The sequence below is a fragment of the Eutrigla gurnardus genome (assembly GCF_963514095.1).
Source record: "Eutrigla gurnardus genome assembly, chromosome: 14".
Lineage (NCBI taxonomy): Eukaryota > Metazoa > Chordata > Actinopteri > Perciformes > Triglidae > Eutrigla > Eutrigla gurnardus.
Genome location: NC_139937.1, coordinates 19,592,329 through 19,617,908, shown reverse-complemented (window position 1 = coordinate 19,617,908; position 25,580 = coordinate 19,592,329). Strand labels below are relative to the sequence as shown.

The following is a 25,580-nucleotide window of genomic DNA, read 5'->3' as shown; positions in this document are numbered from 1 at the left end:
GTAGCTCCACTGTATGTGTGTGCGCGCTCAGAGTGGACGGACACGCGCCTCGTCGAACCCGGGAATAGCGGGTCCCCGAACTCCATATCCATGGCAACAAGTCGAGACGCCCTCCGGCGCGTGCGGCTCGTGCAGCTGTGCCTGATGTGTTTTCGCCTGCTGGAGAGCGAAGGAGCACGGTGAGACGAGTTAGCTAGTTTCATGGCGTACGGTTGAAATGGAAGTGTGACGTTAATTTAATTAATTAATTATATGAATTATGATCAAAAAGTAGTGTTTTAAGTTAATTGGTTTAAGTTATAGTTTAAGTCCTTTGAGAAGCGAAAATGCCATTCTTTTGTTTGCATCTCAAATATGAGAATTTGCTGGTGTATAATTGTATACTGAAATTGTATACTTTCAACATTTTAGGCACTTGAAATTGCCATTTTCATGTTGTGAACAAAATGATAAATCCACTAAATAACAAACAATTCACTCGGGTCCAAATATTGTTGACATGATCTATAAGTGTGTGGTTTCTAAATGTCTTAGAATTATGAAAATGAACAGCCCAAGTTTGCAAAGATATAAAACCAGAAAAGCAGCAGATGTTCACACTGAACAAGCTGGAACCACATAATGATTCACCTCCTTGCTTAAAAAAACAAAGTTTCCATTACAATCCAAATAGGCCTCTCAGGTTTCCTTTGTGATGTGTTCTGAATCAACCCTCAGACAGTGACATCCGCCCAATATGGATCACTTTGAAGCAAACCTGTTTGTGTTATTTGCCTTTCATTTCCACAGTATTTCTTTGGATGATGACGTTCTGCTGGCGTACACTGAGGGCCATGGCCCCTCCCACTCTCATCGCCACGTTAGGGACTACCAGTCTCCAACCCATGGCACGACGACGTATGAGACATGGCCTTCCAGTAGTCACAATAAACACCCAGTGGCCGAGTCGACCGCCTTCCTATCAAACACGCCAGGCAGCTCGGGCGCATCCCGCTGGGTCTATGGTCAGTGATGAAGTCAGCAGTAGCCTAATGATGGGTTTTCCTGCTGGTATAAGGGGATCAAGTGTTTAAGTGCCATTTAATCTTGAAGCATCTTCGTCTCCAGGTCGCATGACGGTGGTCCACGATCCGCTAAGGACCCTGTCGGTGTTGGAGCCGGGTGGCCCAGGCGGCTGTGAGAAACGGCCCAGGGTGACGGTGGAGGAGACGGCCTTGCAAGCGGGGTGTCTCTACGCCCAGAATGCCGGCTTCTTCAACACCACCACGGACCGTTGCCTGGGCAACGTGGTGAGCGACGGCAGGATGGTAAGGGACAGTGGAGGGGTGCAAAATGCCCAGTTTGGCATCAGGAAGGACGGCAGCCTGGTGTTTGGGTAAGAGACGCACTGACAAACGAGATTTCTAATAAGGGATAGTTTGGATTTTTTTCATATTTCATTGTATGGTCAGTGTGACAGCAGTTACCAGTCAACTGGTCTGACAAGAAAGTAAAGCAATGGAAGGGTTTTTTAGGTATCTAAAATACAACCACAGCAATAAAATGCTTTGCTCCTCTCTGTTTCTCCATTTACTGTAGGTAATACACTGACTAAGGAGAGACCTCATGCAACCCCACTAAAACAATACCTTAATCGTCCTTCCAGGTACCTGTCACAGGAAGACGTTTTGGACCAGTCCAACCCGTTTGTCCAGCTTGTTAGTGGGGTGGTGTGGCTGTTGAGGAATGGCGAGGTTTACATCAACCAGAGCCTGAAGGCCGAGTGCGACAAGATAGTCGACATGGGTAAAAAACATTTTTTAATAGTTTGTGTAGTAATGTCTTGGTTTAAAAGTGGGCAGCTTCTATGGAAGACCAATGTTGCCAAATTTCACCGAAATTTGAAATGATAAATATAAAATTTTAAAAAATGATGTCGGCCTATTCCAAAGTAACCCTACCATAATTAAATTTGAATTGAATATGATTTATTTTATTTTTTTTTAAATATCCTGACAGAGGTGTTCCGCGATTTTGTGGACGTGCTGTCTGCGAGAACGGTGGTGGGTCACGACGCCAGCGGCAACGTGGTCCTGTTTCATGTGGACGGACAGACCTTAAAAAGAGGGTAACATTTATTTACAATTCATCTCACGAGGCCGCTAACATTAGGGCTGCACCTGATCACTGATAATGAGGGAATCCATAGGCATGAGATCCAGTGATGAGATATACACTTTTGTTACATTGCACTTATACTGTGTATGTACCAAAAACACACTGAAGTTAGTATGCAAAATAGTGTGTAATCTCCTTTAAAATACATTAAATTAAATGAAAACAGGACTGACCGATGTATGAATCAACTTATTAGCTGTGTCCCAATTCAGTCAAGGACGCGGCCTTCGCGTTGCCATCCGCCCATGATATATTTCAGGCTGTGAGCGGATTTCTGCTGCTTCTGATCTGCTTGTAGACGCCATGTTGATTCACATCAAGTCGTCCAGGTGCGCAGCTTCTTAGAGAAATTCATGGCACGCGTGTTTGTTGTTATTTGAGCAGTATGAATCTTTGGGAGGTGGCAGAGTTCCTGAAGAAGAACGGGGTCATCAATGCTATCAATCTGGACGGAGGCGGGTCTTCCAGCTTTGTGGTCAACGGCACGTTGGCCAGCTACCCATCGGACATATGGTGAGCGAAGTAAAGTTGAAATGTATTGTACTGGACATGTTTGTTCAAAGTTGTGGTGGTTCAGCATTTTATTTTTCAGCAACTTTGAGCATTTTTGAGACCTCTGTTGGGCTTCAGTCGGGAGCAGTTTTTCTCCACCCACAATGGTAATTTGATTTTGGCTATTTGAAGGAATTGTATTATATTATTCTCAGGGTGTCACGGGGTAAAAAGGACCCAAAAGCAGGCTGAGACAAAAAGTAAAGGCAAAATATGTATTTTAACTAACAATACAAAGTAACAACTGAGGGAGGCCACGAGGGTAAGAAACAGCATTCAAAAATAAACACAGGAAGTACACGACAGGAAACCACACAGGGGACACAAACTACAAAATAAAACAGGAAATTAAACTATAAATAAATCCAGATCATGACATAGGACACCACACTTTTATACATGGAATAATAGCCGTAATAACATGCAGTAAGTGTATATAAACTATCCGACTAATAACATACGTGTGTGTGTCTGTGTTTAACATAAAAGAATGTCTGCTTCAAAATGGCGGCTATCCAAATATTCACTTTGAAATAACAACGTACATGGCCGACACTGGGGTGTGTCATGTGCTTTAGAACAGATGGTCGGGGAGGGGTTCAGGCCTTGAGACCGAGAGATAAGTTCTTGTGGTTCTTTGTCTGAGACCAGATTTCTGTATGTGTGTAATTAATGTAAGTAACGTAGTGTGATTAGTGAGCGTGCAAAACTGTGTTTGTATCATCGATCACTAACCTTTGATTCGGTTTGCCATGGGGGATTAATCCACCGACTCAGTGAAGTAACTTAAAGAGAACCGACTCTTCAGTCAGACCCTTATCTCTACGAGCCAGAGCCCTCCACGTCAAAATGGGCCGAAGTTTATGTGTTTCGGAAGGAATGGCTTGTCCAATTTCTGTGGATCAGATACGACGAAACAGCCAACATTATGCATTCTTAAGTACGGCCAGAGCATGGCTGGGAACGCTGCTTTTGCTGTCGAAGCATCGCCGTTCGAATGGAAATGTTAAAAAAAAGGCACAAGAACCTGTTCTGTGATAGGTGCGTGGTGGACGGAGAGCAGCTCCCCTCACACTATTCTGTTTAAATCTTCATGCAATCTATGGAGAAAGTATTAACTTGTTCTCTGTTCCCAGTAAATCAGACAACAGGTGGCGCTGCGCTCGGACCGTCTCCACCGTCTTGTGTGTCCACCGGCGGCGCTGCCAGCCGGCAGACTGCAGCGGACACGGAGACTGTGTGGACGGACGCTGTCGGTGCCAGGAGGGCTGGCAGGGCGCCGCCTGTGACTCCCTGGTGTGTCAGCAGCCAGCCTGCGGCCCTCATGGTGTCTGCACCGCCAGTAAGTGTCGAGGTGGCGTGATCACCCGTTTAAATATCCAGTGAAGAGATTTTGTTTTGAAAGGTACTGAATAAATTCAATTTTCAATTAAATTAAATTCAAATTTTATTTATAGTGTCATATCAAAGCAGCAGTTATTTCAGGACACGTTCCATATACAGGACGAGAACACGCTCATACAGTGTGACAATGGCGGGAAAAAACTGCCTCTGTGCATCGTGTCTTTTTATGTCTTTTCATTGACACGTTATTTGTATTTTACACTTTATAACGCCCATCTGTCTGTCTGTGTCGCAGGTGGCTGCGTCTGTGCTGCTGGATGGAGAGGAAAGAACTGTAGTAAAGGTAATGAGGAGCACCATCTTCCACATCAATTAATAAACTGATCAAATCTTTATTCCATATGCATTGAACCTGTACAAGATGCATGTTTCTCACGTTTTTCTCCTGTTTTCCTTATCCCTCTCTGTGTCTGTTTAATGTGGCTTTTTCAGATTATGTGAAACAGCTATACTAGTATTACTCAAAGGTCAGAGCTGCATATTTCAAACCTTTTCTGGGTCTAATGGAATAGCAATTTGTGTGTCATCTCGTACATGGCCCTGATCATCTCTACATCCCTTCCATGCACGTTAGCTATTCTGCCACAGTTACATTATTATAATTGTTTTCATGCATCGCTTGTTCAGCCGTTTTTACACACAGATCCTGCCATAACCACGTAAAACGGTCTCTCCTTGGTAAAGTGTGCCTGTCAGGTTACCACGGCGACGGCTGCAGACACACATGCATATGCTTCAATGGAGCTTCCTGTGACCATGTCAATGGACTCTGCACGTGTCTCCCTGGTTTCCACGGCAACTTCTGTGAACAAGGTAGGAAAGCACAATGCCAGATACAAAATAATATTCTACAATAATATTCTTGTTTATTAATGTTTATAAATATATATTATTGAAGATTTTACATTTTTATATGTACAATTTATACATGATTTTTGCATTCAAAGAAATCTTTGTGTCTCCGCCAGTGTGTCCTCCAGGTTTTTATGGTCTGTCCTGTGCTGAGGAGTGTCAGTGTGATGACCAGTGTCCATGTGACCCGCTGACAGGCAGCTGTGCCCCTTTCAGCGACGACACGTTAAACGGAGGTGCTCAACTTCTCACCACACCACATCAGACACAGTTAGTTTGGACATGATGGTGTTCACGGTGCCGTCCTTCTGTCCTCTGCAGGGGGTCTGTGTTTGGCTCGACAGACGTTTACGTTACGGAGACAACAGCGTGAGACGTACAGAGGCGAACCTTATCTAACAGAGTGAGTATCAAAGGTCTGTTCTATTCCATGAATCAATTCTCTGCAGTCCTCCATGTCGGCCCCCCCCCCCCCCCCCAAAAATGACTGATCTCCCACAAATTCCTTGAATTTTATATTGCAGGAACTTAGTCTAACTTAAAATAATATATATTCATATAATATATAATATATATTAATTAGAGGTGTAACGATTCATTCGATTAATCGATGAATCGATTGTCAGTCCTATAGATTCTACTAAATCGATCTGCTAAAATAAATAAATAGAATTAATCGTTTTGGCTTCACCAATAATCCATATTAATGCATTTAATCGGATTATTCGTGATTCTTACTTATGATTAATGTTTTAATACGTTTAAGACACTCTCTCCCCTGCCAGCATGTAGTGTTCTGAAAATGTTCAAAATAACCGAGCATATTTTAATTACATTTTTGTATTCAGCATAAAATATTATGCAGGTTTACTTTTTTATAGAATAAATATGTTATTTTTTCACCTTTCTGAAGAATACAGATAGTCTCACTCGCATTATTGCATGTTTATTTCATGGATATAGAATTTTGGTTACAAGTTACTGAATCGAATCATGGTTTACAGAATCGAATCGAATCATTACAAAAAAAAAAAAATCGTCCTTGAATCGAATCGCCAACTACTGTATCGTTAATCGAATCGCTGTGAAGCCAAAGATTCACACCCCTAATATGAATGAATATTAGGAAAATACATCACAGAGATTGTATCATTGAACAGAAGATATGGACTGATTCTTTGGAGTTGCTATGTGTAGAATGTGATTCTAAAATAAAATCAGCCAAATTCTCACAAAAGTTTTAGTTTGTACATAAATGAGACAGTCATGCTGGGTGTGTGTGTGTGTGTGTGTGTGTGTGTGTGTGTGTGTGTGTGTGTGTGTGTGTGCATATGTGTGTATGCGGCCCCACCTCTTTTGGCTACTGGGCCCGCTGTTTGTCTTTGTCTTTTGTGTTGCAGATGCCAGTAGGTGTGGTCGGGTCCAACTTTAGGCTTTTGGGAACACCTGGGCGCAAATGTTCCCAGTGAGCCTGAATTGTAAAAGCCCACGGTGACCAATAGCGACAGATCTACCAACAAATCCAAGTGATTTTTCTTCTTAAAAGTAGTTTTTTACATCCAATATTGGAGTGAGTGAGGTTCTGACCAGGTCGATTTCCCCTCCATTGCCAGTCCGCAATTTGATGTTTTATTTCTGTTCATGCACCATTATAAACCAGATCGAAAATTAATATAACTAAGTCCAGAAACCTGGCAAACTATTCCCTCGATGTGATTATACACAGTAACCATGTCAGAGTATTATTGTATTGCATTATTGTACATGTATGAATACTGTCAGAGTAGTTGAAATGTGCTGCTTGGCAGGAAAACTACCAGTTTTAGAATAAAAAGATAGTCTTTGAGGAAAACTGGAGGCTGGAGGAAGCCAGTAAAAACGGGTCAAATTTTGCATTCGATCTCTTATTTCTCTTGCACAATGGGATGAATTCATCACAGCCTAATCATGTTGTTTTCCCTGTATATAAACTGTATATAAAAAGTAAGCCAGTATTCTGATTGGATGCTTATTTCTTAAATATTGCGTTGATGGTTCATAAAGGCATGAAATCTAAATTTCCCTGTCTCTCTGCAGACGAACGTGGCTGATCATCACCGGCACTCTGGCCTTGCTGCTGATGGTCCGGCTGCTGCTTCACCTCATGCGGGCGAGTCGGAGGTGTCTTCTCTTCGGTTTTTCCTACATACACATTCCACTGAACGACGTCAAGGGAGATGTGCCGCCTGCCAAATTGGTTCAACTTTACTGAAGGACGTCTTCCTTGCTGTGGTGAATACACAGAAATCGGAAAGAGAACAAACAACTTTGAGCCAGGAAAGACATTTGCACTTGCTAAAGTGTGAGATGACATGTTGAGCTACAAAACCCAGCAATCAAGGTACTGGAAAAAACCCCAGAAGAAACAGAGATAACGTTTGGGATCACATGACTTGGACTCAAGTTATGAATCTGATGATGGCTTGTGAGACAAGGGCCACCGCCTTTCCTGCACAGGAACAAAACATCCAGATTGACAGACGCAACAGCAAAAACTGCACTTGAACTGCACAACATGTTTAGCTGCTACCTTGTAATCCATTCAACATTCGTATTAATACTACGTTGTTCCTGCAATTCAATATATAACATATCTGCATGCTGTGCAGGTGGGATTTAAAGGGGAAATACTGGATTAGAATTAACATGATCTGGACATTAGGGCTGGGCGATATGGAGAATTCAAATATTAAGTTGTTTTTTTTAATCAAATACCTCCATATTGATGACATGACAATATTTTTGTGTTGACTATTGGTGCTTTGACAAACTATGTACAATAATGAGAGTTTTGATATGAAAAACCAGGAAAAGACAACACGTATGTCATATTACGATATCCAAAATCAATGACGATACCGGTATTTATCAATGTAATACATTGACCAGCCCCACTGGACATCCCTCCTTTTAACCGGGCTCTGGAAGTCTCAACAAAGTCACAACTGGTCCATCTCGTTGCTGTGCAGTGGTGCAATGTAACTACTGGTAAGTAAGTTTACTAGTACTCTACATAAATACATTTTTAAATGCTACTTGACTGAATATTATATGTTGTACTTCACTACATGTATCTCTTCAGTTACTTTAAAGATTCACAATCCTCCAACAGCTTGTACGAGCGAGGCTGCGACGATTACTTGATGAATCAATGAGTCGGTCAACAGAAAATGATTTTGCACCCATTTCAATGGTTTGAGACATTTTGGAGGTAAAAACATTTGTGGTTTCAGGTTCACAAATGTGAGGATTTGCTGCTTTACCTCTGAATAACGTCAATAATCTTAATCTTAGTCAAAATAATAACCTAATGATGGAATATATAACAGAAGAAGTGCCACTGGGGGTTTAGTGGTTTTTATTGGGACACTGAGTTTGATTATAATTGTATTCATTATTGTTATACTGTGTATAATAAAAAAGTAAAAACAAAGTTCGGTGATGCTATGTTCTCATGCCCTTCTGTGTGGAGTTTCCATGTTTTCCAGCAAGATTATGACAAGTAACCATTGACTGTAGATATCTGAAATGATAGAATAGATAGAATGTTCATTCTAGACATCTATCACGTAATTGTGGATATCTGAAATTGAAAGGCCAATACACATGAATGGCAAAAGTTACATAATTTGTACTGGTAAGAATGACGTGGATATCTGAAATGTTATTTTTGACAAGGAAAAATTGAATTACAAATGTCTGCAAAACAAATCCAGTCTAGCTATTAAATGTTTACTTTTTAAATAAAGTTTTAAATATATTCAAATAGACGTTTTATAGTAAGAACGATATTACGGATCTCATTATTGATCATTTTGACTAGTTTTGTGGATATCTAATTACAGATAGGAGTGTGATTCGATCAAATGTTGCCATAAACATCGATAATGATGCTACTACAGAACAGATGACGTGTGGCGGTGTGCCACGCGGAGACACAAGTCAGGGGGTTGATGAAAGTCATGTGACTGCACTGCGTCAAGTTACTTCATCACGTCAAAAATACGGGAAAATGTTGATATTTCTTTCAAAATAAAATAACATTGACAGAAAATTCTGTGGTAAGTACAAATAATGAGTTTTAAGATTTTTTTTTTAAATATGAAAAAATATGAAATGCTTTATAAAAAATAATTTTCGAGATGCGATAAAACAAAATGACTCACCTGATTTTTTACTTTTTTAAGTGGATATGGTTTCTCTTAATTTTGACTATATGTATTTGTCTTTTTGCCATTTCTAACAAATCGTTTTTTAATCACCTGGTTGAAATGGGATTATATCAAAGGGCTTTTTAACTGTCGGGCTTTTACTTTGTAGTGTAACCGGAAGCTGCGTGTTTGTTTACTTGGATGCAGCGTGCTAGCTGGATGATGTAGGGACTAGCAGGAAGAGAGGGGTTTGGCAGGCTACTTTCCATCCTCATATGGCAGCAGTGTCGGTGAAATATCAGTTTGTGTGGCTGCTTTTGCGGCTCTGCGTCCGGTTATCCGAGACCAAAAACACCCGGTAAGATGAGACCGCCGCTTCCTGTTTGAACTAGCCGCGAATTCACCCTGATAGCCGTTAGTCGAGCCTTCCGAGTTAGAGACGTCTGAAATTGTTTAGGTTCCTTCTAAGTGACAGTTGAGATTAAAATAATATATTTTGGTACATTTCAGTCAACCTGTAACCATACTAACAATAACATTCATGCTAACATCTGTGGCTAACAACATCCGGTATTTAGCAAACTTTTAAATTCTTATCCGAGTTGTTCAGTACAAAGTTCACAAATTTGACTGACTGACCTCAAACACACACAAAGCACGCTTATCACTAAACACACAAAACATCTGTAACAAAGTCAGACTTTGTCTTTCACATTGACGGCATTCAGAACACTACATTTTTGCGGTGTTGGAATGATTTCAAAAGGAGATGTGAAATGTTTAGGCCAAACTTTTAGTCACGAGATGAGTCCTACGTTTTGCTTTCATTCCTCAAGGAAACCAGTGTCAACATGTTGCTGCAGTTGTATACTTTGGCCACAAGGTGGCAGCGTTGGATCACGGTTAGACGATATAAAACTGGTAAATTGTGGTGCAGCAGTTGTGGTACAAAGTGGGAAACAGTGCAAAATAATCCAGCGTGCAAATAAAATTATAATGATTATAAAACGGTGTTAAAATTAAAGGGCAATTCTAAATATACACATGACAAATAGAGCTGTATAGTTTATATGATCCTCACCATTAACAACAACAACAACAAAAAAACACCTCCACTGTCATCATGAAAATGATGATTAAATAAAACCATAATCTTTACAGTCGAGAAACTATTTCAAACATCAAATGTCATATACTAATAGAACGGTTTCTATTTTAACTGTTTTAACTGTAAAATAAATGTAAGTAAATGCTTTATTATAATAATAATTATTGTTTGTATTATTCTTGTTATTATATCTCATTAATGTGTTTATTGTATTTGCCATCTACTGGTTTACTGTACTAATATACTACTTATAATGGTACTGTACACATATTCTACTGCACTGGCTCCACCTGCTGGTGAATTACTGTTTACATCTCAGTATACCTTATTATACCTCTTGATTATAAGCTGTTTACATGTCCACACATCGTTGTCGTTATTCATAAAGAACAAAATTACAAAACATAAATACAGCCAATTAATGTAAACGGAACTTAATCTAATCTAAACTTAAAATGGAAAAAAGCCCATGGAGGCAATACAGTAAGAAGAATGTGATGTCATGTATTCCCTGGAAAGCAGCTATGTGATGTTACAAACACTTGACCTTGCAGTTGCATAACGGTTGACTCGTCCCTCCCCGGTGACCTCTGCCTGACCTTGTTTGCGTCTGAGAGTTTTCTCTTCACTTTATGGTGACTTGATGGCCTTTAAATAGTGTTTTTTTATTTTTGATTGCTTTGAAAACATTTTGGAAACCTACTTACCTAATTTCCCCTTCTCGTAGAGTCTCCATGGACGATGACCTCCTGCTGCCGTACGCCAACGCCCACGGCCCCTCCCACTCTCACCGCCACGTCAGAGACTGTCAGCAGGTCATTCATGGCAACAGCACCTACGAGAGCCGGCCCTCCAGCAACCACAGCGGGCTGCCGGTGGCCGAGTCCAAGGTGTTTGTGTCGGCCGTGCCGGGGAGCTCCAGATGGGTTTACGGTCAGTGATGGAGTCACTTGCAGGAAAATAACAGATAACAAAACTTTAACAGATTTGATCTCTGTGTTGAACCTGGATCTGGTTTATATCTTCCTGACCTCTTATAAATTCATGCAAACTGACCAAAAAAAGTGTTTACAGAAAGCAGGGGTGAATTGAAAGCAGCAGGGGAGAAGTCATGTGACCTGCAGTCTGCATGGAGAATCCTGTTAAAGAGACAGTAGTTCAGAAGATGTTGACATAATAGTGATGTCTTATTATCAAATGTTGTGCTTGGAGTGTCTCGTTTGCGTCTTTGTTCCCAGGTCACATGACGGTGGTCCACGACCCGCTGCGGACGCTGTCGGTGTTGGAGCCGGGCGGGCCGGGCGGCTGCGGGATGAATCAGAGGGCGTTGGTGGAGGAAACGGCCGAGGCCGCCGGGTGTCTGTATGCCCAGAACGGCGGCTTCTTCGACACGACATCAGGCAAATGTCACGGGAATGTTGTGAGCGACGGCAGGATGGTGCAGGACAGCGGCGGCGTGCAGAACGCACAGTTTGGCATCAGGAGGGACGGCACCCTGGTGTTCGGGTAAGAGATCCAGCTCGTTACCATGACACTGGCAAATCTGTGCTGTAGGTCATCCTCACAATAACGTCACACTCATGCCTCAAAACCAAAATGACCCAACTTTTTCTGTTGCTGCTCCCAGCATCAGGAACAGCCTCCCATCCCACATTAATGCTGTGTTCACACCAGACGCAAAGTGAACATGTTGTGCGGTGCGATTGCATACAAAGTCAATGCAATTGGATGCCAATAAATGCAAATGTGCGATGTGAATGAGGATAAGGTCCTCATTTGTGTCGTTTGTGTGTATGCACAAGTTGAAATATTATCAAAAATATGTCCAAATAATGATATTTTTATGTCTTGATGAAGTCTCATAGACTTCCATACAATCAGACTTCTTTTTATAACCAGAGGAGTCGCCCCCTGATGGTCAGTAGAGAGAATGCAAGTTCGAGACACACTAGCTTTGGTTCACTTTACAGAACAGGAGGTTGCCTCCTGGTACCAAGGATGTTGCCTGGCCACCATTAATCTGTAATTCTTTTTTTTTTTTTCACACTGTTTACGGATGCTGAGCTGCTGCAGCCAAATACTGCTGTCTTTTGGAAAGATTATTTCACAAAACTAGTTTGCACATATTATACACAAATGATTCCTGAGACTGCAAATCGTTTTGCATTCACGACGGAAGCTGCCAGATGACAGCGGTCAGCATACCAACAGCTTTTATTTTGATAAGGCACAGGCCACGGAGTTTGTCTTTAAATAGTCAGAAACTCAAACTACTGTTCTGCTCCTCTGCACCTGACCTCACAGTTCTGAAATATCACCTCTCCTCAAGGTATTTTTTTATTATTTATTTTTTTTACAAATGATGTGTATAATAATTTTAAAGTAATTCCTAGAATCCTGGATCTATTTCTGAAGCCACAGCAAGGTCAACACTTAAAAAGTAAATTTAACTTGTTTGTCTGATACCTGAGGTCAGTACTCTCTAGAATTCCTGTATGATGCAACAGCCCGTGAAGCTCAAATAAGATAAAATAAACATTCATACACCTCATACACAGAAAACCCCCAAACCTGATACAAACAGTCATTTGTTATCCTGAAGCTGTCAGTCCGGCTCCGGCTAATAACAAACCTTGACCTCTGAGTTTAAATAGAAAGTATTGCTATAGTTGTGTTTTATTTCCACACCGGATCGCTTCATCACAAGGTATTATTATTATAGAAAATTGCTACATCAGATAGTAATGTTTAAAATGATAATAAAGAAGATAATAATCATAATATAAATGAAAAAATACTATTATTTTCTAATTTGTAGTATTTTCAGATGTATTCTCAAATGTTGTTTATGATGTAGAAGGTTTCCACATAAGCTGAATTTCTTTTATTGTGGACCAAATAAGTGTGAACCTATATTTGAAGCTGCATTTCTGCAGGGCTAGTTGAATCTTAAATCTTAAATTACATTATGTGTAAATTAACATTGTGATGTAGTTTCTGAAATTGAGTTTAATAGATAAAATAATCCGATGGAGGATGTCTGCCGGTGGTGGAAGAAACACTTAACTCAGTGTAGAAATAAAAACACTCAAAATGATCAACCAAAAGTAGGTAAAAGTACTAATTATGCAAACTAATATATATATAATATAATTTATTTGTTGACTAATTATTGAGTCACTTTAATGTTGCAGCTGATGACGGTGGATTTCATAACAATACATCATTTATTTGATTACTGTGTATCTGAATCTGTTAAGAATGTAGTACTCGATGTCCTTTTTCTCTGCTGATGATTATCCGGTGAATTAAATAATGCCCGATGGAGGCCTTTCATCCCAGTGACACAACAACCCTGTGAATCCATCAGGTTAGGTTATATAAGGTAAGGTGATTCCTCACCTCATGTTGAGGTAACATTATAGCAGTAAAAATAACCAGAGGGGTCACAGCCGTCAGACTAATGAGTAACCGGTGGCTTCACGCCAGCCGGATCTGTGATAAAGTGGTCAAAACGGGCAACACATTTTTTCATCAGTCAGCTAGTCTTTCATAAAACAATCTCAACATTAATTTAATGCAGCAGGTTTAGATTAATGGCAGCAGGGCTTATTTTTCCTGATTTTCGTTCATTATCTCAATAAGAGTCTCCGTGAGGCTGTACTTGAGCTAAATGCTAAACATTGTCATCCTGATTTGTAATTTTGCTGTTTTGGTCTATTCTGCTTTCATAACAATGCCTGTCTGTCCATCCAGGGGGAGGGATCCTCCGGGTTCTTCCATGTGTTTTTGTATGGGGAGTTTTATCTTATCTGAGTTGAAGGTCTAAGGACAGATGGTGTCAAAGTAAAGCTTTGACCTGATCCGAGGATCACCAAAGTTAATACACAGTGCATGAACGTTTCAGGGCAAGTGGTGGGCCGACCCAGAGAGCCACATGCCATCTTTTTTATTACTGAATGGCACCGTCAACAGTTGTACAAACATAAAACAGTGATAAGCAATCAGACGTGGTGAGGTCCTGATTTTCCCGTCTGCCCTCCATCCCTCCAGCTATCTGTCACAGGAGGAGGTTTTGGACCAGTCCAACCCGTTCGTCCAGCTCGTCAGCGGCGTGGTGTGGCTGTTGAGGAACGGAGAGGTTTACATCAACCAGAGCCTGAAGGCCGAGTGTGATGAGACGCAGGAGACGGGTACGTGCTGTGCATCCATGCGTTACAGGGTAAACGACAAAACCGCTTCCTGTCAGCTGGCAGGGTCGGCAAGTTTTCTGGTTTATGTAGCAGCCGATGAAGAATGAATCAAACAATTGTGGGTAAAATGTGGTTGTATGAGGTACAAAAGTATGTTTTTAATGCATTGACATAATCAGGAGACTGGCGTCCTGTCCAGGGTGTACCCTGCCTTCGCCCAATGACAGCTGGGATCGGCTCCAGCCCCCCCGTGACCCTAAACACAGGATAAGCGGTAGACAATGGATGGATGGCTGACATAATCAGGCAGGCGGTAGACGGCAAACCAGATGATGTAAAAATCAGGTGAAGCCGGCAGGTAAAAACAGTAATGACAGTTCAAACATTCAAACTTCCGCGACAGAAGTTACACCCGGATGTTCGTGGCTCCCTCGAACACAGAGATAAGTCTGTAAGTTTATAATATAACATCAAGTAGCTGCTTTTTATGGCTACATATATTACATAAAATAGTAGACACAGAATCATTTTATTTAATATATTTGGATCCATCTCCATAGCAACATACCGTTGTTTAGTTTTGTCATCATGCCTTTCTATGGGACTCGATGCTTTCCCCTTGTGTGTTGAGGTGTTGAGCTGTGAACGCTGCATTGGGCCCCGGTGATACCGAGACATGTCACTACAGGTGCGGCCGATACAAAAAACGTCCCTGGTCGGGCAAAACGGCTGATGCCTGTGTAGCAGAGGTGCATGATCAACAGGTGATCAACAGGTGATCAAATGATCTCGTTGTTGCTCTGCTGCTGGGTGAGGAGGAGGGAAGAAAATATCCTGAAAAAATATATATATTGTTCATCTTAACTAAAAGAAAACACCAATATCAACCTTTCGTGACTGTTATCTGGTCCTACCACAACGACCAGCGTCAAAACAGGAAGGAAGTGGTTAAGTAGTAACGCCCGTTAGCAACGCCCGCCTCTTGCTCCATTCGATTAGCTGCCTGGGCCAAGTTTGACATCGACGAGTGCTGCGACTCCTGGTGCTGAAAGTTTAATGCAAAAACCATTTTGCAGGCGACATGTTTCTAGCGATGCATCTCAATGTGATCAGCCTCAAAGTCACCTAAAACAATCAATATCTGTTCCAGGTAAAATGACTGTTTTTGTCCTCAAACCCGCTTCAAAACAACCAAACTACCTTTTTGAAGATCAAGTCAACCTACCTTGCAACCGGTCTGTTTCAGGGCACAAGCTGCAGGCTGTCAATACACCCGGTTTCAGGAACAGCAGCTTTCCAAAGATCAATCAATGTTTCCCCTGAATTTTCAGTTCAACAGATCAAGTTACAATAACGTGCCAATCCCCTACCCTTCACCCCGGATCAGTTCGCCTGACCTCAGACCAGCTCCACTACAGCAGTAATTAAATGTAACTGTATCTCAGAGCTCCGGCGTGCCAGGTTTTGCATAACGCAGAAACTCGTCTGTGACCTGACGTGACTCCATCGCGCCACTAAAAGCCCAACGCTGCCATGTTGGATTAACAGGGAGACAAGAACGAAACCAGAGTTCACATCAAGTTGCCCTACACCCTTTTATTGTTACGCACACTGTTGAAAAGTAAACAACGACGAGGAGTTTTACTCAAAATCATCTGTCATTGCTCACATCATACGGAAACACGACTTCAGCTTTTTAGGAATTCATGGCTGCTGGCCAGCAGTGAAAATATAAATATGCGTGTTTATTTGCGTTGATAACAATATTTACCTTAATTTTGTGTTTTGGGAGTTATCCCCTACCTCTAATTGGGGCAACACTTATCCAATCAGGATAAGGATGGATTTTAGAGGTTTGAACGATGATTTGTCAATCCATCGTATGTTAATTTGGCATTCCAGTGGTGCTGACCCTGCACCGACCTTCTCTTTCTATTGTGGAGTTTGAAGAAGAGCTTTGCTAAAGCAACATGTTGCAGCCGTTAATTCCAGCCCGTTTCTCGTACTTTCACAGGGTTCTTCCGCACTTTTGTGGACGTGGTGTCAGCCAGGACTGTGGTGGGCCACGATGCCGAGGGCAAAGTGATCCTGTTCCACATCGATGGACAGACCGGAGTAAGGGGGTAACTATCTATCTCCTCGGCTTCTTCAACGACGGAGAAGTCATGTTATTCATTTACCGCCCAGTAAGTGGATGAAAGAGACTGCAGACACAGATGAGAGAAAATATATGATAATTGATTCTATTAACATAAAGTGACTCACAGGCCTTTGGGTCAATACAAAGTGTCCTGAAGTAGGAATTGAATATGCAGGGTTCGATTTTTCATGCCTGAGCCACCACTAGGCCAACAAGCTCTTTGTACTTTGGATTTTCTTTATTACTGCAATAATACAAGGCTCTTTGAAGTCGTGTTTATCTTCGTCATTGTTTTGTCTCTTTGTGGTCATTTTGAGTCTCTTTGTTGTTGTTTTTTCTCCTTTTTGAAGTTGGTTTGAGTCTCTTTGTTGTTGTTTTTTCTCCTTTTTGTAGTTGGTTTGAGTCTCTTTTTTGTAATTTTGAGTCTCGTTGTTGTTGTTTTTTCTCCTTTTTGTAGTTGGTTTGAGTCTCTTTGTGGTCATTTTGAGTCTTTGTTGTTGTTTTTTCTCCTTTTTGAAGTTGGTTTGAGTCTCTTTGTAGTTGTTTTTTCTCCTTTTTGAAGTTGGTTTGAGTCTCTTTGTTGTGATTTTGAGTCTCTTTGTTGTTGTTTTTTCTCCTTTTTGTAGTTGGTTTGAGTCTCTTTGGTGTTTTTTCTCCTTTTTGAAGTTGGTTTGAGTCTCTTTGTTGTCATTTTGAGTCTCTTTGTTGTTGTTTTTTCTCCTTTTTGAAGTTGGTTTGAGTCTCTTTCTTGTCATTTTGAGTCTCTTTGTAGTTGATTTTTCTCCTTTTTGAAGTTGGTTTGAGTCTCTTTGTTGTCATTTTGAGTCTCTTTGTTGTTGTTTTGTGTCTCTTTGTAGTGTTTTATGTATCTGTACATGTTTTGGAGGTGCCAGGGAGGGTGGAGAATAAAGACAATCCAATGGTAAAATTAATAAATGGGGCTGCAGTAAAAGGCATTTTAACCTCTGACAGGGTTAATTTGTGAGATGAACTAATACACTAATGAGCTCACTTCACCTCAACCCACTAAGATCTATCCAGCAGTCGAATTTATTGATTGACTCTCCCTCCCCCCATAATGCAGCAGACCTGCAGCAAACCAGGAGATGAATGTGTTGCTGTTAATGATGTGATCTCATAAAGCCCAACATGCTGACATGTCTGAACATGTCAGCTGACCTCCATACATCTCCGGTCAATATCAGGCCTCCATGCGGTCAATAGAACATGTAGAAGTCAGGAGGGATCATCTCTCTTTTGGGTCAGCGGTTGGAGCGGTGTCATGAGCTGAAGTGTTGGACTGATGGAAACTCTTGGTGACGGATCAGTGTCAGATAGTTGTCAAGATATTGCGACGGTCCTAAAAATACTAAACATGTTTCCATCCATGTTTCCAGTTCAGTCTAGTTCTTATTGGTGTTATCATGTCTCTGTACAGGATGAATCTGTGGGAGATGGCTGAGCATCTGAAGAGCTATGGAATCATCAACGCCATCAATCTGGATGGAGGCGGGTCTTCCACCTATGTGACCGGTGGCTCATTGGCCAGCTACCCCTCCGATCACTGGTGAGCCAAATCACCATTCATACGTGAGAAACAGAGACCTCCTTTGATCTCTTCCATCAAATATTAGATGCTCTCCTACATCCATCCTCCCCTCCCAGTAAACCAGACAGCAGGTGGCGCTGTGCTCGGTACGTCTCCACCGTCTTGTGTGTTCACCGGCGGCGCTGCCAGCCGGCAGACTGCAGCGGACACGGAGACTGTGTGGACGGACGCTGTCGGTGCCAGGAGGGCTGGCAGGGCGCCGCCTGTGACTCCCTGGTGTGTCAGCCGCCAGCCTGCGGCCCTCATGGTGTCTGCACCGCCAGTAAGTGTCGAGGTGGAGCTCAACGGCAGCAGGTGGAGGAGATAATATTTGTGGTTGGTGTCTCAGTGTGCGTTTCCATGGATAATATCTAAGTGTCTGTGTTGTAGATGGGTGTGTCTGTGACGCTGGATGGAGAGGAAAGAACTGCAGCCAAGGTAATCAAACACAAACACACACACACTCACCTCAGACACGGACCTGGAGCGTGACCCAAAGGGCCGCACCAGCATTTTATTGCAATTCAAGCCAATATTATGTTAATTCCACAGCCTGATGACAACATAATTAACAGTTTACCTGCTACACATCAGTATTTACCACTGCCATGTTTTAGCAAGTTAGCATGCTGTCATACTGATGAACGGAAACTATTAGCATGGCTATTGACTCTTGTTATTGTAATCATTGATTTTATTGACAGAGTGCCTCCCTGGTTTCTATGGCGACAGCTGCAATCAAACCTGCACCTGTGTTAACGGCGGTTCCTGTGACTCCGTTCACGGACACTGCGTCTGCCCCTCTGGTTTCCACGGCAACACATGTGAACAAGGTAGAGCTATGTTGTGCTATAACGTGACCGGTTACACACAGTCAGGCCAATAGTGTCTTTAATCGACCATTTTTAGAGTTTGGCTTTAAAGTATACCACTAATATATATTAATGTCATACTTTGTCCTCTGAATTGTGAAGATTTTTATTCAATTATTTAAAAAAAAAAAATGTTGCTTCACTTCCTTTTGAAATGTTAAAGGTGTGTCTCTGTGTCAGTGTGTCCTCTGGGCTTCTTCGGTCTGTCCTGTGCTCAGGAGTGTCGCTGTGACAACCAGTGCCCATGTGACCCGCAGACAGGAAGCTGTAACGCCACATTGCAAGGAGAGACCAACCACACCTTACACAGAGGTACACATTTGCATATACATTTACATACACACACACACATTTACACACACAAACGGGTCACACGATGGTTGACACTTTCAACAGGATGAAAGAATGGCTGTTAATTTCTTCATCCAGCTGAATCATCCACAGACTCTGAAGATGCTAATCATTTCACTGTAACTGCGTGTGACTATTAGCGCTGATCTTTGTGACTTGGACTGTATGCGCCTCATTTAAATACATGCAAGCAGGACAGAAGCACTGAGATGCTGTTTGCTTTGCAGCGCAGTCAAAGGTGCAGTTCACTCTTTGTCTCTTTTTTTTTGTGCAGCTTTAGTTGCCGTGAAAGGATTTTTAAATATTTGGGGTTCTAGGTCTGGTATTGGATGTGATGCTCGTCCAGTGTTGGCACGTTGTTGTCTGCTGCAGGTGTTCCGATAAACCTCAAGGCATTTACTTGTTGATTAATTTACAATCTGACTTCTGATGCATTTAAGGAGACAGGTGGAGATACAGATCTCACACAGACATGCTCAGCAAATGTTTCAAATTCTTGTGTGTGTGTGTGTGTGTGTGTGTGTGTGTGTGTGTGTGTGTGTGTGTGTGTGTGTGTGTGTGTGTGTGTGTGTGTGTGTGTGTGTGTGTGTGTGTGTGTGTGTGTGTGTGTGTGTGTGTGTGTGTGTGTGTGCGCTTACTGTTGGCTGTTTGCACAAAGCGAAAGTAAAGAGAGTTCAGTCTTTGTTGCCGTCTGTCCAAACAGAGCAACACTGTATCGACTCAACTGGGAGGACTGGAAATGTTACTCATCTGCACATCAGCTCCCAACACTATAAGTCCAATTCTGTTCATTATTTTGTGTAAGACACACAGAGACAGTGGTCTGTCTATACGAACAGGGTACCGAACACAAATAAATCCAACCAAAGGTTTTAGTCTAGAGTTGAAACCACGGCCGGCAGCTCTTCTAAAACTCACTTGTTAATATGTACGCGAGGCTGAACGTACATAAAAGCCATTTTGAGGATTATCGGGATAATAATTATGTCCAGGATAGTCTTGACAGGAAATTTTCATCATCATCCCGTGCCTAGTCAGTGTATTTATTTTGTTTCCTCATATTAGTATTTCGTACAATCAAATAACTTAAATTGTCCCCATGAATAACTTGGTATCACTTAAATGATTCGTTTTGATTATTTCTGACTGAGATCAATGTCGATGCATCAAGTTCACTTCATATAAAATATTACATCGATATTATTTAACCCAGTGAGTTTAAAACAAACATTGATTTGGTCAAACTTTGTAAGCAGAAAGGTTCTTATTAGATTTTGGGGAATACTTTTGGTTTCTATGGGAAATATGTTGTATAATCATAACTGTTTTATAACCTGCTGTATATAAATATTGATTTGAATTGATGATCTGATGTTTTCATCTCTCTATGCCGAACATGTATGACCTGAAAATGTAAATGAATGTGCATTCAATTCTGTAAATCACAGGAAATAATATCAAGTCTTAAAGCAAACACTAAGAGTTGACTTCTTTTTCTCCACAGCTGGACATTGTCTAGCCAAACAGATGTTTACATTTTGGAGACGAGAAGTAGAAGCTCAGAGGGAGAAGCCTCGTCTGACGGAGTAAGTGTCAAAGGTTGATTGATGTTGACATGTTTTAGCCTTCAATATGACCTCACATATTCCTGAGCGTGTACTGCAGAGCGACATGAGGAACATGGCCGTCAAGAACAAGGGAGGACGGTTTATTTCTTCAGTGCTTTCTTCATCTGTTCGAGTTGGCGGATACAACGTTTCTGTGAACGGAGGTGTGAAATCGTCCCCATCTGCCAGCCAAATGTTGGTCAGTTTATCTTCTCCTGCAGGCTCTTAGAAACACATCGTTGGCCTCCATGATGGTTCAAGTTAAAACCACCAGGTTGTTTAGTCAGTTCAGTCAAATGCATTGAGGCTGATTTTAAGTGGCGGTTTCTGCGATACGCTGAGAAATCACAAACAGCTGTGCTACACTTCACAGTTTGACGTGAGATATTCAACGAGGAGTAATCTTGTCCACGAAACACAGCCGTCGTGTCTTCTGCTCTGATTAATGGAGGGAACCACACAACGAGGGACAGTCCAGACCCGCGTTTGGCTTCTTGTCTCTCCTCTACGTGTAAACAAAGTCGATGGGACGCATTCATCAGCCTCCTTACCTTTCACATGCAAGTTAGGAATTGTAAGCTGTTGCCATGGTTTCTGGAAAGCGCTTTGTGAAGAGGTACTCTGCTCACAGATGGAGGAGAGGACCGGGGGGGGGGGGGGGGGGGGTTAATCCTTATTTGACCAAAAGAGCACAACATTTACATTCAAAGCAGTTCTGGGAGTCTCGTTGGTGAGACGGCGGAGGGTTAAACCTGGAGCAGGCAGATTTCTGGGGGGAAAAACGAAACAATTTGTCGATAGAGCTTCCATCTGCACGGCCAAACAAAGCTAAGGTCAAATTTAAACACTAACGAAACAATAAAAACAAATTGATGAGCCATATCGATTTGTGTTATGGCAGTTGAGGCTCAAGACAAATTTAAAATAACCAGTGTTAACCCTAAATGTTACTATTTCTGCACAGTTGCAGATAAAGATCAGGCCACACTAATATTATTAATATTAAACTATTTTTAAAATAAACCAAAAAATCGGGGAATTTGTCATTTGTCACAAATTAGACAACAAATTGAAGCTTCATTCAAAAAGGTCACTAGAAGCTTTGAATATAAAATGACATCGTTAAACAAATTACAGGAATAGTTCAAATGTATTGAAAAAAGATCCACAACATTGTTGTACAAATGATATTCGTAGAATCACAATAACAAAGTTTTATTCCCTGTTTACATGAGCATGACGTTATAAAATTCACAGACATTTGAAGCTGAATTTGATAACCTCAATAGAAGCTTTGAATATAAAAAAATATATATTTGGTACAACTATTATACTCACACTGTGAGGGGAAAACCAGCTCACTGTACTGTATCAGAGTTTCGGTACCGAACACTGGACCGAACACGTCCTTCATGGATTTAGTGGAACCAGTCTAACGTGGTCCGTTTCTCCTTAGACGTACCTGGCTGATGATCACCTTCACATTGGCCTCTCTGCTGTCAGCCAGCCTGCTTCTTCACCTCGTACGGGCATGTCGCGGCTCGGTGGCCGCTCACTTGCCTGAACGCCGGGACTACTCCTACGTCCCGCTGGCCGACATCAACGGAGTCTCTTCGCGTGCCGCAGCCGGCACCAGGAATTCTGGTTTAGGATCGGACGACTCGGACTCTCAGGATGATGTCTGATCTCCGTCACGCTCGAGGAGGTCGCAGCTGTCGGGAGGGCCGATGGCGACGAGCAAGGACTCTCTGATATTGCACAAAGAAAAGCAACTGAAACGCAGTATTCTTCTGCTTAATTTAATCTTCCAATTCTGTCAAATTTCCAACGACAATCCTGCTGGAATGAGAAGGAAGCTTAATGACGAAGCACAACAGTTTGGTTACATCCTGCTGACTATTTCTGGCAGATTGTCAGATGGTCGCTCACGTGTTTACAGACGAGGCCAATGTGATGATGAAAGGGAAGCCTGAAAAAAAAAAAGGTCAAAGCTTTATTTTGTCAGGAATCTGGATGTCTCAACCCCAGCTCCCGGTAGGAGGAACCTTTTCAACTTGTTGCCATTGAAACCGGTGAACTCTGAGCTCCAATAATCACAAAGTGAGATTTAGTGTGTTGTCCAGCTGTGTTTGAGCTTAACTCGGGTGTTTCTGGAATCATGAAGAATTCCATCATCATTCCTACAGGATCCTGACGTGGACGACGGTAGGGAGTCAGACAATGGAGAAATTTTTAATACATCAACACAATTTCTTTAATACCCGTGAGATAGTAGCACATTCACTCTGTTTACAACTTCAAACGTACAATAAGAGTTTGCCACAACGACACCTAATTAATGGCAATGAAGCGGCAAATTATAACTATATGTAGTTGGTTTATCAGGGAGCGGAAGCAGCATTATTTCTCAAAACTAGCTAAAAACTATAAGTTAAAAAGGTCAACAATATCAGTTTATGTGTATGCTATATAAGAATATTGTCCCAGGCTTGATGACTCAAACTCCTGGTGTGATGACGGTTTCAACTTGTTGCCACGTAAATGGATGGACTTTGAGCTCCTAACGATGACGTTCAAAACAAACCTGTTACTGGGGGGGGGGGGGGTCTTTCCTTTTATCAGATGGTTTCTTAGCAGTTATGTCAGAATGGAATGATCTGAATGCAAAATAAGGTTCATGTGCACTCATATCAGATAAAAGCACAATTTTCATCAAGATGCCATGAATATTTGCGCAGTTTAAACTTTCAGTATGTGTCTTATCAAGATTTCTTACCACTGACTGTCGTTTGTAAATGTCAGCAAAACTCCTGATATGTCTGACAGGTAATTTTTTTCCTGTTCAAGCCTAAAAATAAATGTAAAGGTCAGGATTCCGCTAAAAGATGAATCTATCTCTGTTTTGGTTTTGCCTTCACATGTCTTGGCTCACTAACTCAACTCTCTTTTAGGAGAATTTGTTCAAATCTGTTGTCATCTTGTTAAAAACAATCAAATTGCTCTCTTCTATTGCTTTCCTACCCGTAGATCCTTGTCATTTACGGGAGGGAAATTGCTAACTTGGCTAACTTAGCATGTCAGCATGCTTGCATGAATCATTTAGCCCGGTAGCATGCTAATGGCACATGCAAAAAAAAAAGCACTAGCATGGCAACACAGCAATGCCATTGTTAGCAAAACATGCTTGACCTTGGAAGCAGTAAAAATAAACTTAACTCAAGGTCCAGTTGTGTTTTTCTGGAGCTTTCAACCACATTTTGTAGCTCTGGAAAGTGTTAGTAAGTTAAGATGATAAGATCTACTGATGATAGTGTTAGAAAAAAAACTGGGATAACATGCTAGCATGTTAGCATTTGGGCTGTCAGTTTCCGTTAATTTAGCATTCGATAGCCTGAACGCTCCTTAACCGTTGAACCATGAATTTTCTTTATTTTCTGTTGACTTTGCTGACGTTTATATATAATGTGATATTGCTGATGCATTCAAAGACAGAGGGTCACCAAATTCTGTAGGATTCGTTCTCTTGGGACCAAGAACACCTGGACCAAACTTCATGTAAATGAATTCAGAATGTGTTGGGATATTTCAAACAATACTGCCAAGCTGCGAGTGTAGCTGCATAACAAGAGGTTGTGCACAAAGAACTGCTCAAAAGCTGTTCAAAGCTTCTTCTTTCAGTTTGCTGACCGACACAATGCTGCTCAAAGAAACCACAAAAATGTTGTGTTTGTATATGTGGATAGAAAGGTTTTTTTTGTTTTCCTCCCGTTTGTTTTGACAACCAGGTCAGCGAAAGCCGAGGTCACTGTGCCTTTAGGGGCATTTCTGTCCATTATCGGTTCACTGGAGCGTTCACTTGACCTTTAACCTCCAGCACGGGCTGCACGGCGACAAGTTGATGTGAAAACCACAGTTAGTTTCCTGTAACTTTAATGTTTTGGCTGATAAACTCTACAGATGGCTGATGTATGAATGTCTGTGTGTTCGGTACCAGGATGTAACAGGTCTCGCTCTTTCTTTCTCTTCCCGGCTGATAAAAAGAGTCGCTTGATAAAACACATCAGGTAAGATAACGTTACATTAGTGATGGAACGTATCTAAGTTAGCTAGCTAGCTAGCAAGACAAGCTAACGGCTGTATTGGTGACAACGTACGTCACACTCAATTAAATGATACAACGACAAACTTATGAAGCACTTTCTTGACTTGAATTATCTTTTAAATTGACAAGCATCATATTTGTAATTCATGGTAAAACTCAAACTCAACCAGGATCAAAAAGGATTTGTCGCTCATTGTTGACTACCAAACATATTTTGACTAAAATATGATCCCATGTGGGACAGGGACTATACAAGCGAAGAGAACCAGAAGTTCTGTTGTTTGGGCAGCAGCTAGAGCACAGCGCCCCCTGGCTACTAAAGGCAGAAGTAGCCTGATTATCGGCGCTGGATGCAGGAAGAACAGGTTTCTCAGTTTTCTGGATCAAATCTCACTGATCAACAACATTTACCATCAACGCCCACTGGTTCCACCAAAAAGGTAGCAGCTTTTCCTTTTAATGTA

At 41.6% G+C, this 25,580-nt stretch overlaps 2 protein-coding genes across 4 annotated transcripts; both read left to right on the top strand.

The window, feature by feature from the left end:
* LOC311024185 (N-acetylglucosamine-1-phosphodiester alpha-N-acetylglucosaminidase-like) lies at nt 1-8,347 on the top strand. Of its 3 annotated transcripts, XR_014598281.1 has the most exons (13): nt 6-179; nt 790-1,004; nt 1,108-1,375; nt 1,646-1,785; nt 1,999-2,107; nt 2,542-2,670; nt 3,846-4,051; nt 4,349-4,396; nt 4,798-4,926; nt 5,082-5,201; nt 5,287-5,368; nt 6,366-6,491; nt 7,042-7,177. XR_014598281.1 is itself a non-coding variant. In XM_084026481.1 (12 exons), the coding sequence occupies exons 1-12, from the start codon at nt 91-93 to the stop codon at nt 7,214-7,216; spliced, it is 1,710 nt and encodes a 569-aa protein (XP_083882607.1). In that variant the 5' UTR covers nt 1-90; the 3' UTR covers nt 7,217-8,347. The 3 variants fall into 3 exon arrangements, 2 of the variants coding, with proteins under 2 accessions (XP_083882607.1, XP_083882608.1); XM_084026481.1 differs by lacking the exon at nt 6,366-6,491 and having other exon boundaries at nt 1-179; nt 7,042-8,347; XM_084026482.1 differs by lacking the exon at nt 7,042-7,177 and having other exon boundaries at nt 6,366-6,555.
* A 1,018-nt stretch (nt 8,348-9,365) lies between these two features.
* On the top strand, nt 9,366-23,692 carry LOC311024184 (N-acetylglucosamine-1-phosphodiester alpha-N-acetylglucosaminidase-like). The gene is made up of 12 exons (XM_084026480.1): nt 9,366-9,513; nt 10,991-11,196; nt 11,502-11,769; nt 14,317-14,456; nt 16,471-16,579; nt 18,035-18,163; nt 18,262-18,467; nt 18,575-18,622; nt 18,889-19,017; nt 19,237-19,368; nt 20,912-20,993; nt 22,471-23,692. Exons 1-12 carry the CDS (start codon nt 9,431-9,433, stop codon nt 22,697-22,699), a joined length of 1,761 nt encoding a protein of 586 aa, XP_083882606.1. The 5' UTR covers nt 9,366-9,430; the 3' UTR covers nt 22,700-23,692.
* Nucleotides 23,693-25,580: the final 1,888 nt, after the last annotated feature.